The sequence below is a fragment of the Panthera tigris genome, chromosome B3 (genome assembly GCF_018350195.1).
Source record: "Panthera tigris isolate Pti1 chromosome B3, P.tigris_Pti1_mat1.1, whole genome shotgun sequence".
Lineage (NCBI taxonomy): Eukaryota > Metazoa > Chordata > Mammalia > Carnivora > Felidae > Panthera > Panthera tigris.
This window is the reverse complement of record NC_056665.1, coordinates 17,729,168-17,745,072: the sequence shown is the minus strand read 5'-3', so window position 1 is coordinate 17,745,072 and position 15,905 is coordinate 17,729,168. Positions and strand designations below refer to the sequence as shown.

The 15,905-nt window shown below is 39.9% G+C and overlaps 1 protein-coding gene across 16 annotated transcripts in view; it reads left to right on the top strand.

Moving 5' to 3' along the window:
• Positions 1-15,905, top strand: part of TTC23 (tetratricopeptide repeat domain 23) — a 109,751-nt gene that overhangs the window by 40,543 nt on the left and 53,303 nt on the right. For all 16 annotated transcript variants that reach the window (XR_006218446.1, XR_006218448.1, XR_006218447.1 and 13 more), the window contains one exon: positions 14,642-14,819. Coding sequence is in view for 13 of the 16 variants with exons in the window: in XM_042988152.1 (XP_042844086.1) it covers positions 14,642-14,819 (178 nt within the window). In the remaining 3 variants the exon portion in view is untranslated. The remainder of the gene's footprint in view (positions 1-14,641; positions 14,820-15,905) is intronic.

Sequence of the window (15,905 nt, the reverse complement as noted above, 5' to 3'; positions counted from 1 at the left end):
CCACCCAGAGGCCCCTCATTTTTAAAATTTTATATGTATATTTCCTTCTGTAGCTTGCTTTTCCCCCATTACGTTTGTACTTTTGTATTTTTGAGATGTACCCATGTCAGCTGATAGGTGTTTCTCTAGTCTCTTCATTTTAAACCCACGTATTGTGTTTTATCCGTCTGACTTCCCCCTAACTCAATCATCAGTGCTCATGAGGGTGACCATGTAAATCGGTGGGATGAAATTCCAATTTTTCCACTGTGTAAATACGATTTGCCTCATCACTCTTATACATGTCTCTCTGGGCACACGTTCAAGATTATCTCTGAGGTCTATGCCCAGGAGTGGAATTGCTTACTTGACAAATACCCATGTCCTCAACTTTACCAGGTTTGCCAAATGCCAACTTATTTTTTTTTTAAGTTTATTTATTTATTTTGAGAGAGAGAGAGCTAATGCACAAAGAGGAGGAGCAGAGAGAGAAAGAGAGAGGGGGAATCTCAAACAGGCTCTGAGCTGTCAGCCCCAACATGGGGCTTGACCTCATGAACCATGAAATCATGACCTGAGCCGAAATCAAGAGTCAGAGTCGGACGCTTAATCAACTGAGCCACACAGGCACACACACCCGCCCCCCCCCGCCCCCCGCAAATGCCAACCTATATTCTCACCAGTAGGACATGGAAATTCCCATTACTCAACATCCTTGCCAACACTTGACACAGTCAAACTTTTTATATGTGCCAATCATATGGTTTCTTTAATTGCATTTCCTTAATAGTGAGGTTGACCATCTTTTCACATGTATACTAGACATTTGCAATTCCTATTCTGTGAATTGTCTATTCATGTCTTTTGCTCATTTTTAAATTGGGCTTTTTTTTTTTATTAATTTTTAGACATTCTTCATATTTCTGACAACCAATTATTTGCTACTTACGTATATTGTGTGTGTTCTCCCAGTGTGTACTTCAGGCTTTTCACTTTCTGTAATGTTGACTTTTGATACACAGGAGTTTTTATTTGTAAGATGACTAAATTTACCCATGTTTTCTGTTCTAATTTATATTTTTTGTCTTGTTTAAAAAAAATCCCTCCTTACAGGGGCACCTGGATGGCTCAGTCACTTGAGTGTCCAGCTCTTGGTTTCAGCTCAGGTCTTGATCTATGGGTCATGAGTTCAAGCCCCGCATTGGAATCCACTCTGGGTGTGAAGCTTAGTTTAAAAAAAAAAATCCTTCCCTACCCAAAATCGTGGAATTACTTTTTGTTACATATTTTTTAAACATATCAAAGTTTTGCTTTTTGAATTTAGGCCTCTAATCCACCTAGAACTTTTGTGTACATTGTATGAGGGATCTAATTTTTCCCCCTGTGGATGACCTAAGTGAGGAGGTAAGTCATTTTAGCTACAAGAGAAAGAAGGACTCAGGATCTAAAGAATTCAGTAGTTTGAAATTTGAGGCCAATAGTAGGCTGACAAAAATCTTTTCAATTTAGAGCGTTCAGAAATGGCAACAGGTCGTCTTCAAGAATGGATCCTCATGTGTGACTATAGCCCTTCAGGGCGGGCACCCTGCTAAGTGCAGCTTGCTGGTTGTCATGGGATTCGTGGGCTGTGCTTTCATTTGGACGTTCTTGTATCAAAGGCAAAACCATGGCCAGTGAAAGTCGTGTGTTTGTTCCTGCTGAATTTGCCTGCTTCCGGGTCTCCTTCTCAGCAGATACTCAAATTTCCAGGCAGGGAGGTAATAGAAAGTCAGATGTGAGCACAGTGTGATTAAAAAAAAAAAAAAAAAAATGGTGCTCCCATATCTAAGTAGCCACTCTGGGTAAGTATACGTATACCCAGTGTTCTTGTATTAGGGGTCTAAGGGAAGGAAAACCTCCAGGCCTGGAGTTGGCCAGTAGGGGTTCCATATTGGTTTGCAAGGGCTACCATAACAAAGTACCACCCACTAGGTGACGTGAACCACAGTAAGTTCTTCTCTCACAGTGCTGGAGGCTGGAAGTCTGAGATAAAAGTATTGGCCGTGCAGGTTCCTTCTGGGGGCTGTGAGGAAGAATCTGGTCTGGGCCTCTTTCCCAGCTTCTGGTGGGTTCCTGGCAATCTCTGGTGTTCCTTGGCTTATAGATGCATCACCCCAATCTTGCCTTCATCTTCACATGGACTACCCCCTCTATGTGTCTTTGTGTTCAAATTCCTCCTTTTGGTAAGGATACGAGTCACATTGGATTAGGGGGTCTACCTACTCCAGTATGACATCATTTTTAAAAAAATTTTTTAATGTTCATTTTTGAGAAAAAGAGAGAGAGAGTGTGAGTCGGGGAGGGGCAGAGAGAGAGGGAGACACAGAATCCAAAGCAGGCTCCAGGCTCCCAGCTGTCAGCACAGAGCCTGATGGGGGGCTTGAACTCACTCACGAGCCGTGAGATCATGACTCGAGCTGAAATTGGACGCTTAACTGACTGAGCCACCCAGGCGCCCCTAGTATGACATCTTAATTTAACTAATTACATCTGCAACAACCTTAGTCCCAAGTGAAGTCACTGGAGGTGAGGACTCGAATGTAGGAATCTGGGTGGGAGGAAACAGTTCAGGCCCTAATAGGTTTTTACAAAGTTCCTTTTATTCCACCTTTTATAAAATTTCAACAACTTGCTCCACCCTTAATTAGCTCAATAGTCTACAATATTTTGGCTACCAAGTCAATATGAAAACATGTTCTCTTTTTGAAGGTTTTTTTCACTAAAATTTATTCTGGAAGCCATGAAAATGAAGGTATGAACTATCGCCTCAGAGTCTTCTAAGCTAATGGATTTGTATTTGTAGGTTGTTCTTCCCTCCCTCCCTCCCTCTGCAGCTTCTCCTCCCTCCTTCTATCAGGCAGCACTTCATGTTTGCTCTCCCATGGAAGCCCCGCCCAGCCTGCCGCCATCTTGGTCACCTCACACTACTAAGGCAAACCTTCCCCTCAGAATGACCTTGGACTTCCTGGGGATCATATGGCTACTGTCAGACACTGTGCAAGGTGCTGGGATGCCAAGATGAATGAGGCGGGCTTGGACCCTGCCTTCACAGATCCCAGCGGCTGCATTGCCAGGCAGTTATAATAGAACCTGAGAGATGTTTCCCCAGCAGGGAAGGTTCACAGTTCCGTGGGAGCACAGTCAGGTGTTCACTGAGGCACCCAACCCAGCCTGGGGTGTCAGGGAACAGAGCAGGGCTTAAGATGAGAAAGCCAGGTGCCCAAGCCACACCATTTAAGGAGGCACTCACTCTTGGGTGCCCACCCTGCACTTGCCTGCCCCATGAGAGTGAGTGTCACCTTAAATGGTGTGTCAGGGAAGGCTTCCTAAAGGAGGAGACTGTTAAGCTAAAACTAAAAAGAGGAATAGTAGTTAGAAAGATGAATGGAAGTTTGCCAGGCAGAGATGGAAGAAAGAAGAGAACATTCCAGATAGAATGGCCCAGCGAACACCCAGAGTTGAAAGGTACACTTCACGCAAAGGAGGACGGCATCAGGGAAGCTAGATGGGAAGGTTTAGATGATGCTCAAGGGTAATCTGAACTCATCAAGTCCTGAGAAACTCAGGTCCCAGGAGAACCACCGTCACCTCTGTGCCACCTTTGTGCAGTTAGGTGAGTGGACAGAGCCTTTGTGAGAATTGGGAAAGGTGCCCTTTCTTCCAGGCAAACACAGCTTTGTGTCCAAGCACAACAGCTCATCCAGCAGAGTGTGGGCTGGACTGAAACTCCCAATGGCCACCTCAGGCAGGTGTCTATCAGAACCTGGCACAGAGAGAAGGAGCAGGAGTCTGTGGGTGCAGAGCCAGGCCCTGCTGGCAGCAGTTAGGGCTCCTTTGTGTGGGACCAGGGCCCCAAACCCATGCCCTGGACGGCTGGGCTGGGGGGGGGGGCAGCACTCAGCCAGGGGATTGGCCTTTCTATTCTCACCCATCTTTGACACACTCTGAATTCTGCACATCCGGGTAACTTAGGGAGCTGTATAGAACTTATCCTGCTTCTATAACTCACCAGCACTCAAGCTAATTTCCTCGACCACAGCTTATTGGCTTGAAACAATCAGCCAAAGGAAAAAGATTTTGGGTTTATCACCAATTTCTTGATTCTTCCATGTCTGCATACTTGCAGACATCAATACAGGAAATACATTAACATATTTAAACTTACAAAGTGAGGTGCCTGGGTGGCTGAGTCGGTTAACCATCCAACTTTGGCCCAGGTCGTGATCTCGCGGTTGGTGAGTTTGAGCCCCACATTGGGCTCTCTGCTGTCAGCACAGAGCCTACTTCGGATCCTCTGTCTCCTGCTCTCTCTCTCTCTCTCTCTCTCAAAATAAATAAACTTAAAAAAAAAAAAAACTTACAGGGTAATTGATTTACCAGAATACTCCATTAAGAATAATTTTATGTGGCTTTTCCCTCCATGAATTTCCTGCTTTCTCATTAGGATTATAATTTTCGTAGACCGGGGCATTCCCCCAGAAGACCCAGGCATTGGAGCTCATCAGGAAACAAGCTTACAGCTCTGAAAGAATAGAGAGTGAGGCCAGTAACTCAGTGTCCCAAGTCCAATTTATGGCCTCCCCTGGGGGATGCCCATTGCTGAGGGGTCAGGTGCAGGAGGACCCACAACATTCTCTGCTCTCCTAATCCTTCAGCCCTAAAAACAGTTGGGTAGGATCGCCTAATCACACGGGACCAATTTAAAGCCAAAGCACACATCCTTTTCTGACCTGGTTTGTGCTGGTTCAAAATGGCTCAAAGACAATATTAAGAGAAAAGAATTTTGGTTTTTATTTAACATTATTACAATTATTTTAAACGAAAATTAACTAATTTTATGGGTACCACTAAACCTTATCTGTATTTAGTTTTGCTTTGAAATGTTCACAAACTTTTAAATTTATTTTTAAGTTCATTTATTTATTTTGAGAGAGACAGAGATGGTGTGAGCAGGGGAGGGGCAGAGAGAGAGAGGAAGAGAGAATCCCATGGAGGCTCTGTGTTGCCTGCACAGAGCCAGACTCGGGGCTCCACTCATGAAACTGTGAGATTATGACCTGAGCTGAAACCTAGGGTCAGACGCTTAACCAACTGAGCCACTCAGGTGCCCCACACAAACTTTTTTAAATAACAGATTTAGTGAGCCATAACTGACATACCATACAACTCACCCAACTGAAATACACAGTTCAGTGGTTTTCAGTATATTAACAAACCACAATCGTTTTGACTTTTTCATCCCATTAGCAGTCTCTATTACCATGTTCCCCCAGCCCCTGAAAACTACTAATCTACTTTCTCTCTGTGGATTTGCCTGTTTGGGACATTTCATATACATGGGATCATACAATGTGTGGCCTTTTGTGACATGCTTTTTTTTTTCCCTTTTTTTTCTTTGCCTTTTTAAAAAGTGTTTTATTAGTTTCAGGTGTACAATATAGTGATTCAATACTTCCATATGTCACCTGGTGCTCATCATAACAAGTGCACTCCTAAATCCCCATCACCTATTTCACCCATCACCCACCTCCTCCCCTCTGGTAAGCATTGGTTTGTTCTAATTAAAAGTCTCTTTTTTTTTAATTGAAAAAATGTTTTTAAGGCTTTTTAAAGTAATCTCTACACCCACCTTGGGGTTCAAACTTACAACCTCGAAACCAAGAATCACGTGTTCTACTTACTGAACCAGACAGGCACCCCAAGAGTCTGTTTCCTGATTTTTCTCTCCCTCTCTCTCTTTTTCCCCTTTGCTCATTTGTTTTGTTTCTTAAATTTTACATATGAGTTAAGTCCTATTTTGATATTTGTCTTTGACTGACTTAGTTTGCTTAGCATTTTCATTATATTCTCTAGCTCCATCCATGTCATTGCAAATGGCCAGATTTCATTCTTTTTTATAGTTGAATAATATTCCATTGTACATATATACCACATTCATCAATCAGTGGACACGGGTTGCTTCCATAATTTGGCTATTGTAATTAATGCTACCATAAACATAGGGGTGCATGTATCTCTTTGAATTAGTGTTTTGTATTCTTTGGGTAAATACCCAGTAGTGTGATTGCTGGATAGTAGGGTACTTCTATTTTTAACTTTTTGAGGAACCTCCATACTATTTTCCAGAGTGGCTGCACCAGTTTGCATTCCCACCAACAGTGCACGAGGGTTTCTTTTTCTTCACATTCTCACCAAACACCTGTTGTTCCTTGTGTTGTTGAGTTTAGCCATTCTGACAGGTGTGAAGTCATAGCTCATTGTAGTTTTGATGTGTATTTCCCTGATGGTGAGTGATGATGAACATCTTTTTACATGTCTGTTGTCTATCTGTGTGTTTTCTTTGGAGAAATGTCTGTTTATATCTTCTGCCCATTTTGTAACTGGTGGGGTGTTGACTTTTATAAGTTCTTTATATATTTTGGATACTAACCCTTTATTGGATATGTCATTTGCAAATATCTTCTCCCATTCCGTAAGTTGCCCTTTAGTTTTGTTGATCATTTTCTTCACTATGTAGAAGCTTTTTATTTTAATGCAGTCCCAATAGTTTATTTTTGCTTTTGTTTCCCTTGCCTCAGGAGACATCTCTAGAAAGAAGTTGCTTTGACTAATATCAAAGTAGTTACTGCCTATGTTATCCTCTAGGATTTTTTATGGTTTCAGATCTCACATACAGATCTTTAAACCATTTTTGAATTTATTTTTATGTATGGTGTAAGAAAGTGGTCCAGTTTCATTCTTTTGCATGTTGTGGTCCAGTTTCCCAACAACATTGGCTGAAGGGATGATCTTGTTTTCCATTGGATATTCTTTCTCATTTTGTTGAAGATCATTTGACTGTATGGTTGTGGGTTTATTTCTGGGTTTTCTCTTCTGCTCCACTGATCTATGGTGTCTATTTTTGTGCCATTACCATACTGTTTTGGTTACTACAGCTTTGTAATGTACATTTAAGTCTGGAATTGTGATGCCTCCAGCTTTGCTTTGCTTTTTCAAGATTGCTTTGGCTATTTGGGGTCTTTTGTGGTTTCAAACAAATTTTAGGATAGTTTGTTCTAGTTCTGTGAAACATGCTGTTGGTATTTTGATGGGGACTGCATTAAATACATAGATTGCTTTGGGTAGTATAGACATTTTAGCAATATTTGTTCTTCCAATCCATGAACATGGGATGTCTTTCCATTTCTTTGTGTTGTCTTCAATTTCTTTCATCAGTATTTTATAGTTTTCAGAGCACAAGTCTTTCACCTCTTTGGTGAGGTTTATTCCTAGTATCTTATTCTCTTTGATGCAGTCATGAATGGGACTGTTTTCTTAATTTCTCTTTCTGCTGCTTCATTATTGGTGTATAGAAATACAACAGATTTGTGGACATTGATTTTGTATCCTGCGACTTTACTGAATTCACTTGTCAGTTCTAATGGGTTTTTTTGGTGGAGTCTTTTGGTTTTCTGTATATTGTATCATGTCACCTGCAGATAGTGAAAGTGTTACTTCTTCCTTACTGATTTGGATCCCTTTTATTTCTTTTTGTTGTCTGATTACTGTGGCTAAGACTTCCAGTGCTGTGTTGAGTAAAAAAGTGGTGATAGTGGACATCCTTGTCTTTTTCCTGACCTTAGCAAGAAAACTCTCAGTTTTTCTCCATTAAGGATAATGTTAGCTGTGGGGTTTTCATATATGGCCTTTATTATGTTGAGATATGCTCCCTCTAAACCTACTTTGTTGAGGGTTTTTATTAGAAGATGTTGTACTTGTCAAATGCATTTTTGGCGTCTATTGAAATGTTCATATGGTTCTTATCCTTCCTCTTATTGATAGGTTGTACGATGTTGATTGATTTGCAAATAGGAACCACCCTTGCAGCCCAGGAATAAATCCCACTTCATCATGGTAAATGATTTTTTAAATGTATTGTTGGATTTGGTTTGCTAGTATTTTGTTGAGGATTTTTGCATCTATGTTAGTCGGGAATATTGGTGTGATTCTCTTTTTTTAGTAGTGTCTTTATCTGGTTTTGGTACCGGGGTAATACTAGCCTCATAGAATAAATTTGGAAGTTTTCCTTCCTTTTCTGTTTTTGGGAATAGTTTGAGAAGAATACGTATTAACTCTTTTTTTTTATCTTTTTTATTTTTTATTTTTTTTAATTAAAAAAATCTTTATTTATTTTTGAGAGAGAGAGAGACAGAGTGCGAGTGGAGGAGGAACAGAGAGAGGGAGACAAAGAATCCGAAGCAGGCTGCACAGAGCCTGACGTGGGGCTTGAACTCACAAACTGTGAGATCATGACCTGAGCCAAAGTCAGATGCTTAAACTACTGAGACATCCAGGCGCCCCTTAACTCTTTTTTCAAGGTCTGGTAGACTGGGATGCCTAGGTAGCTCAGTCAATTAAACATCTGACTCTTGGTTTCAGCTTAGCTCACAATCTCATGCACAATTCCTGAGTTCCAGTCCCACATCCAGCTCTGTGCTGACAGCACAGATCCTGCTTGGGATTCTGTCTCTCCCTCTTTTTCTGCCTCTACCCTGCTCATACACATTCATTCTCTCTCTCTCTCTCTCTCTCTCTCTCTCTCTCTCTCAACAAATAAAACTTTAAAAAATGAATAAGTGTTGGGTAGAATTCACCTGTGAAGCCATCTGATCCTTGGACTTTTGTTTTGGGGAGTTTTTTGATTACTAATTCAACTTATTTGCTGGTTATTGGTCTGTTCAAATGTTCTATTTCTTCCTGTTTCAGTTTTGGTAGTTTATATGTATCTAGGAATTTATCCATTTCTTCCAGGTTGTCCAGTTTGTGGGCATATAGTTTTGCATAATATTCTCTTAGAATTGTTAGTATTTCTGTGGCATTGGTGATTATTTCTCCTTTCTCAATTGTGATTTTATTTATTTGAGTCCTTTCTCTTTTTTTCTTGGTAAGTCTGACTAGAGGTTTATCAATTTTATTGATTTTTCTCAAAGAACAAGTTCTTAGTTTCATCGATTAGTTCTGTTGTGTTTTTTTAGTTTCTATATCATTTATTTCTGTTCTAATCTTTATTATGTCCTTCCTTCTGCTGGTTTTAAGTTTTGCTTGTGGTTCTTTTTCTAGCTCCTTTAGGCATAAGGTTAGGTTATTTGTGGCTGCCCTTTTTCACTTGATGATTGGAACCCTTACATACTGCTGGTGGGAGTATAAAATGGTTTCTGGAAAATAAAAAATGGTTTCTGGAATATAAAAATGGTTTCTGGAAAATTTTTACAAATCATATTTCTGGTGAGGGACCTGCATCCAGAATAAATAAACAACTCCTACAACAATAATAACAAGACAACCCAATTTAAAGACAAGCAAAGTTTCCAAATAGCCATTTCTCCAAGGAAGATATACAAATGGTCAATAAGCACATAAAGAGATGTTCATCGTCATTAATCATCAAGGAAATGCATATCAAAACTACAGTGAGATACCACTTCACACTCACTAGGATAGTGGCTATAATAATAATAAAGATAGTAACAAGTGCTAGCAAGGATGTGGAAAAATTGGAACCCTTACATACTGCTGGTGGAAATATAAAATGGTGCAGCTACTTTGGAAAATAGTGTCAGTTTCTCAAAAGTTTCCATATAGAATTACAATATGATGCAATAATTTCAATCCTAGGTAAATACCCAAAGGAAATGAAAATACGCATCCACATAAAAACTTGTACACAATGTTCATAACAGTCAAAAGGCATAAACCACCCAAATGTCCTCCAAGGAATGTCCGTGCTGAGCAATGAGTAAATAAAGTGGCCAGTGAGGTGTATGACACCACTCGACCACTAGAATGAGGCTAGAACATTCATTGCCACATTTTGATATGTGATTAAGTGAAAGAAACAGGTTATAAAACATTACGATTCTTTTAAAAAATATGTGTGGAAAATCATCCGGAAAGGTGTGTATCAAGGTGTGCAGTACTCATCTTTGGATGTCGTGATTGTGTAGTTTTTATTTTTATTTTTCTATCTCTTTTTTTTAAATGACGGATACATATTATTCTTATAATAAAATATCCTCAACATTTTTAAAAGCTTAGCTGGATAAGAAAATGCCTTCCACACTGGCACATGAGTTTGACTGATTATCCTTATTATTTGGACTTTCCAAAATCTTCTGCGGGTGGGTGTGAGACCACAGTTGAGCCTGTTTCAACAGGAGAACAACCTGAGGCCGTGGCACTCAGTTCCGTATAGACTACCGGTTGGGAGGGGAAGGAGTGAAAGGTATGACGAGGTATAGGCATTTAATGCCAATCTATACAACTTGCTTCAGTTTGCAGAGCATTTTAGACATCTTCTTGGGTTCTCACAACAACCCTATTGGACACCAGTGTTGAGATGAGGAAACCAAGGTTCAGAGATGTTTTGTTCTTGCCCAGGGTTGTGTGGCCTCATCACTAAGAATGCTCAAACTATGGTTGGGGTTTTCTGCTCCTGCTGCAGCATTTGTAACTGACTGTCCTGCCTCTCATCTTGAGTCCCTCTTTTTTTTAAAAATATTTTTAATGTTTATTTATTTTTGAGAGAGAGAGAGAGAGAGAGTGTGTGTGTGTGTGTGTGAGCAGGAGAGGGGCAGAGAGAGAGGGAGACACAGAATCTGAAGCAAGCTCCAGGCTCCATGCTGTCAGCACAGAGCCCAATGTGGGGCTTGAACCCCCAAACTGTGAGATCATGACCTGAGCCAAAGTGAGACACTTAACTGACTGAGCCACCTAGGCAGTCCCTGTGTCCCTCTTTTTATAAAATTTTCTCCAAGAGTCTGGTATTTGAAAGATCACTTTCTGATACCTGAAAAAGTGATGTGGTGTTAACCTGGGGTGATAGGCTGTGCTTTTGGCTAAGAGAGTAGTAGGTTAATGGTAAAAAGGAAGAGCAAGTTGTCCCTGTTCTCCACCATTACAAACTCTCAAATACTTTTCTTTAGTGTTCTATCTTGGGAAAGGAAAAATTGTTATTGTATGAATTCACTTATGCCTTGTTATTGTTTACTTTTCTATATATTTTTTTGCATTTGTAAGCTTGATTACTAAGCTTCGAATTTTGCTTTCCTTTAAAACTTTTGCTCAAACGAAATCATCTTGTATTACAAATACTTTGTATTTGCTTTATTACCCTTCCATGATTTTTACAGCAGCCTTGGAAACAAAAAATCCATTCTTTATTTCCTTGGCACATGTTTCATCACCTATGAACATGAGAAAGGAAGGAGGTGATTTTTTCCCCCTTTGCTCAAATATCTGTGGCATTGTTGGAGTTCTCAAGGTTAAATTAGATGGAAAAAATCTGAAGTCATTTTGGAAGTATGTAGCTTTCTCTGGATTCTAGACCTGACTTTGGCAAACTTCTTCTGTAAAGGCCCACACAGTAAATATTTCAGGCTTTTTGGTACCCACTGCATTGCAGCTACTCAGCTCCACCATTATAGTGCTACAGCAGCCATGGGCAATGTGTAAACAAGTGGGTGTGGCTGTGTGCCAATAAAACTTTATTTACAAAAAAAGACAGTGAGCAGATTTGGTGCACAGGCCACAGTTTGCTGCCTCCTGTTTTCAGTTGTCTACCAGGAATCTCATTTTTGGGCTAAGTGATTTGTTATCAGCCATATGTTTCAAAGCCTCGTTCTGTCACCAAAGATGCAAGTGGGTTTTCTCTTCAAAAACAAAATATGATACTTACAATGCTAATTATTGCTCACTACATCCAAAGTTCAGTAAGAGTCAGAAGACAAGCCCAGTATTACTAGGTCGCCTACTAATCTCTTCCTTTCTAAGATTAAGAGTTGCTGCAAGCTGGAACCTGGACCTGACTTGGTCCAGGAACATATCCCTGACCGTCTCCTGTGTTTCAACTTCTTCCCATTTGTAGAACACATCCAAGATCATAAGCTATTCCATCAGCATTTTATTTCACTGTTGCCATCGGAAGCGTAGATCTGAGCAGCATCTTCTATCAATCAATTTCTTTGAAATTTATTACAGAGCAAAAATAGTTGTGCAAAATGTCCAGTAACTGAGTTAAAAACAAGACCGATATATTTGTGTGTGTGTGTGTGTGTGCATGTGTGCATGCGCGCGTGTGTGTGTGTGTGGTTTCCTAGTCACGTGCTCATATTATGTCTCAGTTTACCCATGGGCAGCTGGGAATTATAAGGCCTTTTTGTAGTAAAGATGCTAGGGTAAAGGGTAATGTAGAGAGGGTTGGTGCCTTTCATAATGAATCTTATATGTAAAATTTTTCCATGCATGAAGAAAGTGTCTATTTCTTAGCAAATATTTTAGAGAAGGTTGTTTTTAAATGTCTACTATTGTGTTTGCTAAACAAAATAGACAGATATATATTTTTTACGTGACAGAGTTTTATCCCAAGAAGCTAAAGAATCTTTTCCCAACACCACCTTTACTTACAATTTTTTGATTAACATTTTTCTGATGTAAGTACAATATAATTCTGATGTAAATACAATAAATGTAAATACAATAAAATTCTGATGTAATACAATTTAAATTTTTTTAATGTTTCATTTGCTTTTAAGACAGACAGAGACAGAGCATGAGTGGGGATGGGGCAGAGAGAGAGGGGGACACAGAACCTGAAGTAGGCTCCAGGCTCTGAGCTGTGAGCACAGAGCCCAATGCAGGGCTCGAACTCAGGAACCGTGAGATCATGACCTGAGCTGAAGTTGAGATCATGACCTGAGCCAAAGTTGGATGCTTAACCAACTGAGCCACCCAGGCGCCCCACAATTTAAAATTTTTTTAATGTTTATTTATTCTTGAGAGAGAGAGAGAAAGAGAGACAGACAGACAGACAGATCATGAGCAGGGGAGGGACAGAGAGAGAGACACACATAGAATCTGAAGCAAGCTCCAGGCTCTGAGCTATTAGCCCAGAGCCCAACGCAGGGCTCAAACTCATGAACCTCAAGATCATGACCTGAGCCTAAGTCAGACACTGAACTAAGTCATCCAGGCACCCCAGTAATACAATTTTATAGAAGATAATTTGGGAAATTTAGAAAGCATAAACAAGACAGGTAAAATCACTCACAACCAACTCCTTCCAGATAACTATTGAGTGGTAAGATTTTAGTGTCCATTTAGATATCTCTTTATGCATATATGTACATATAGATTAGATATAACATTTTCACCTGCATAGGATATTATAGAAAGCATTTTTTGTATTCTGCCTTTTATACTTATACTTTTATACTTCTATGTTGGTAAATATGGATCAACGTTAACTTTAATGGCTATGTGGCATTCTACAGTATAGATATGCTTACTGTAATCTGCTTGAATGATCTCCTATTGGTATATTTTAAGTGCTTTGTACTTTTCCACTATTACAAAGAGTGCTTAGGTAAACCTTCTTATACATATCTTCTTGCCCTGCCAGAATATCTCTTCAAGATAAACTACTAAAAGTGAAATTAGCAGAAATACGTGTGTGCTTTTATATATATATATGTGTGTGTGTGTGTGTGTGTGTGTGTGTGTGTGTATAATTTTGATATAGAGATGTTTATGCTCAAATTATATTCTTTCTAACAGTTAAAGAGAGTGCTTTATACCCTCACCAATACTGGAAAATTTCTGTAATTTCTCAACAGATCAGTTATCAGCATCTTGGCATCCTTTATGGTTGTTATTGTTTTGTTAAGTATTTTATGATTTTATAGCCAAGTCATGGGAAGAGCCCAAATGTCCGTCAACTGATGAATGGATAAAGAAAGTGTGATTTGTATATACAATGGAATACTGCTTGGCAATGAGAAAGAATGAAATCCTGTCATTGCAGTGATGTAGATGGAACTGGAGGATATTATGCTAAGTGAAATAAGTCACTCAGAGAAAGACAGATATCAAATGTTTTCACTTATATGTGGAATTTGAGAAACTTAACAGAAGACCATTAGGGGAGGAGAAGGGGAAAAAATAGTTTCAAACAGAGAAGGAGTCAAACCATAAGAGACTCTTAAATGCAGAGAACAAACTGAGGGTTGATGGTGAGGTACAGGAGAGAGGGAAAAATGGGAGATGGGCGTTGAGGAGGGCACTTGTTGGGATGAGCCCTGAGTGTTGTATGTAAGCGATGAATCATGGAATCTACTCCTAAAGCCAAGAGCACACTGTATACGCTGTATGTTAGCTAACTGGACAACAAATTTTTTTTTAAGTATTTTATGTTTTTTAAACCAACACCTGCATGGCACCTACTATATGTCAGAGACCATTCTGGGCATTTTTATGAGTGTTGACTAATTTAATCTTCATTATAGCCCAGTAAAGGAAGCATTGTTATTATTCTTAACTTAGAGATGAGGAAGAGGTAAAGCAACTGGAAATTCACACATCTAATAGATAGTAGAGCCAGGATCTGAAACTTCCTGGTTATTCTGAAGTCCATCCTCCTGGCCACTATGCCCTGCGGGCTCCTGGGAAAAACAGAAACTTAGCTGGCTAGGAAATGAACCTGACAACAGGGGTCAGAGAGCCAAATCCTAACCACCAGATCGCCTATTTTTCCCACCTATGTGTCTTCTATTTCATTATTTAAAAAATAATGTCTCTGATGATTTTTTAGGATGTATCAAAGTCAGAAGAAATCAAAAGAAGCCCTGCCCCACTATCAAGAGGCTTTAGAATACACTGAGATCAGTCGAGGTGAAAAAAGTCTTGAATGTGTACCAATATTGAAGGAATTGGCAGGTGTAGAGCGAGCCCTGGGAGTTCACGACGCATCCATCAACCATTTTCTACAGGTAAGCCGGAACATACTGGCCACCAAAGCTCTTCTGGACTCAGTGCTTCTCATAGACACAAGTGGAACAGCAGCTCTGAGAATGCCTGGTTTTGTTATTTGCTCTGGATATGTAGAACACTTGTCCTGGAGTAAATGTTCAACAAACATTTTCATATAGATGACCAAGTGGATGAGTGTGGGACAGTGGTCCACTGTTACCAGGTGCATGGTCCTCAAACAGCCTGAGACTCCCTGAAGATGGCTTTTCTCGTATTAGGGGCATAAGTCAAGTCTTATTTCCTGAAATTCTTTATCCTTTCATGTTTATCTATTTAGAGCTTATGTTATCAAGCTGATGAGGGTTTTTTTTCTACTGTACTCTAAAATATTCACCTGAAGCTGCTTGGAGTTGTCATTTATTAGCTGCTGATATACTTTGTCATCATAGGATTCCTGTGTGAGTGTGTCAATCGGGGTTCTACAGAGAAACAGAACCAATAGGATACATACATAGAAAGAAATAAAGAAATTGATTTTAGAGAATTGGCTGACACAATTGTGGGGGCTGACAAGTCCAAAATCCATAAGGTAGGCAGGCTGACTGAAAACTCAGGCAGGATCTCTATGTTATAGTCTTGAGGCAGAATTCCTTCTTCTCTTATCACTTATATGTGGAATTTAAGAAACAAAACAGATGAACATATTGGGGGGGGTTGGAAAGAAAAGAGAGGGAAATAAACCATAAAAGACTTTTTTAATTTTTATTTTTTGAGAGAAAGAGAGAAAGCACACATGCACCCATGTGAGCAAGCGGGGGGAGGGCAGAGAGAGAGAGAGAGAGAGAGAGAGAGAGAGAGAGAGAGAGAGAGACAGAATCTTAAACAGACTCCATGCCCAGCACAGAGCCCAGAGTGGGGCTCAATCTCACGACCATGAGATCATGACCTAAGCCGAAATCAAGAGTTGGACGCTAAATTTATTGAGTCACCCAGACAACTGAAAGAGACTCTTAAGGAGATTTCAGAACAAACTGAAGGTTGATGGAGGGAGGTGGATAGGAGATGGGCTTGATGGGTGATGGGCATTAAAGAGGGCACTAGTTATG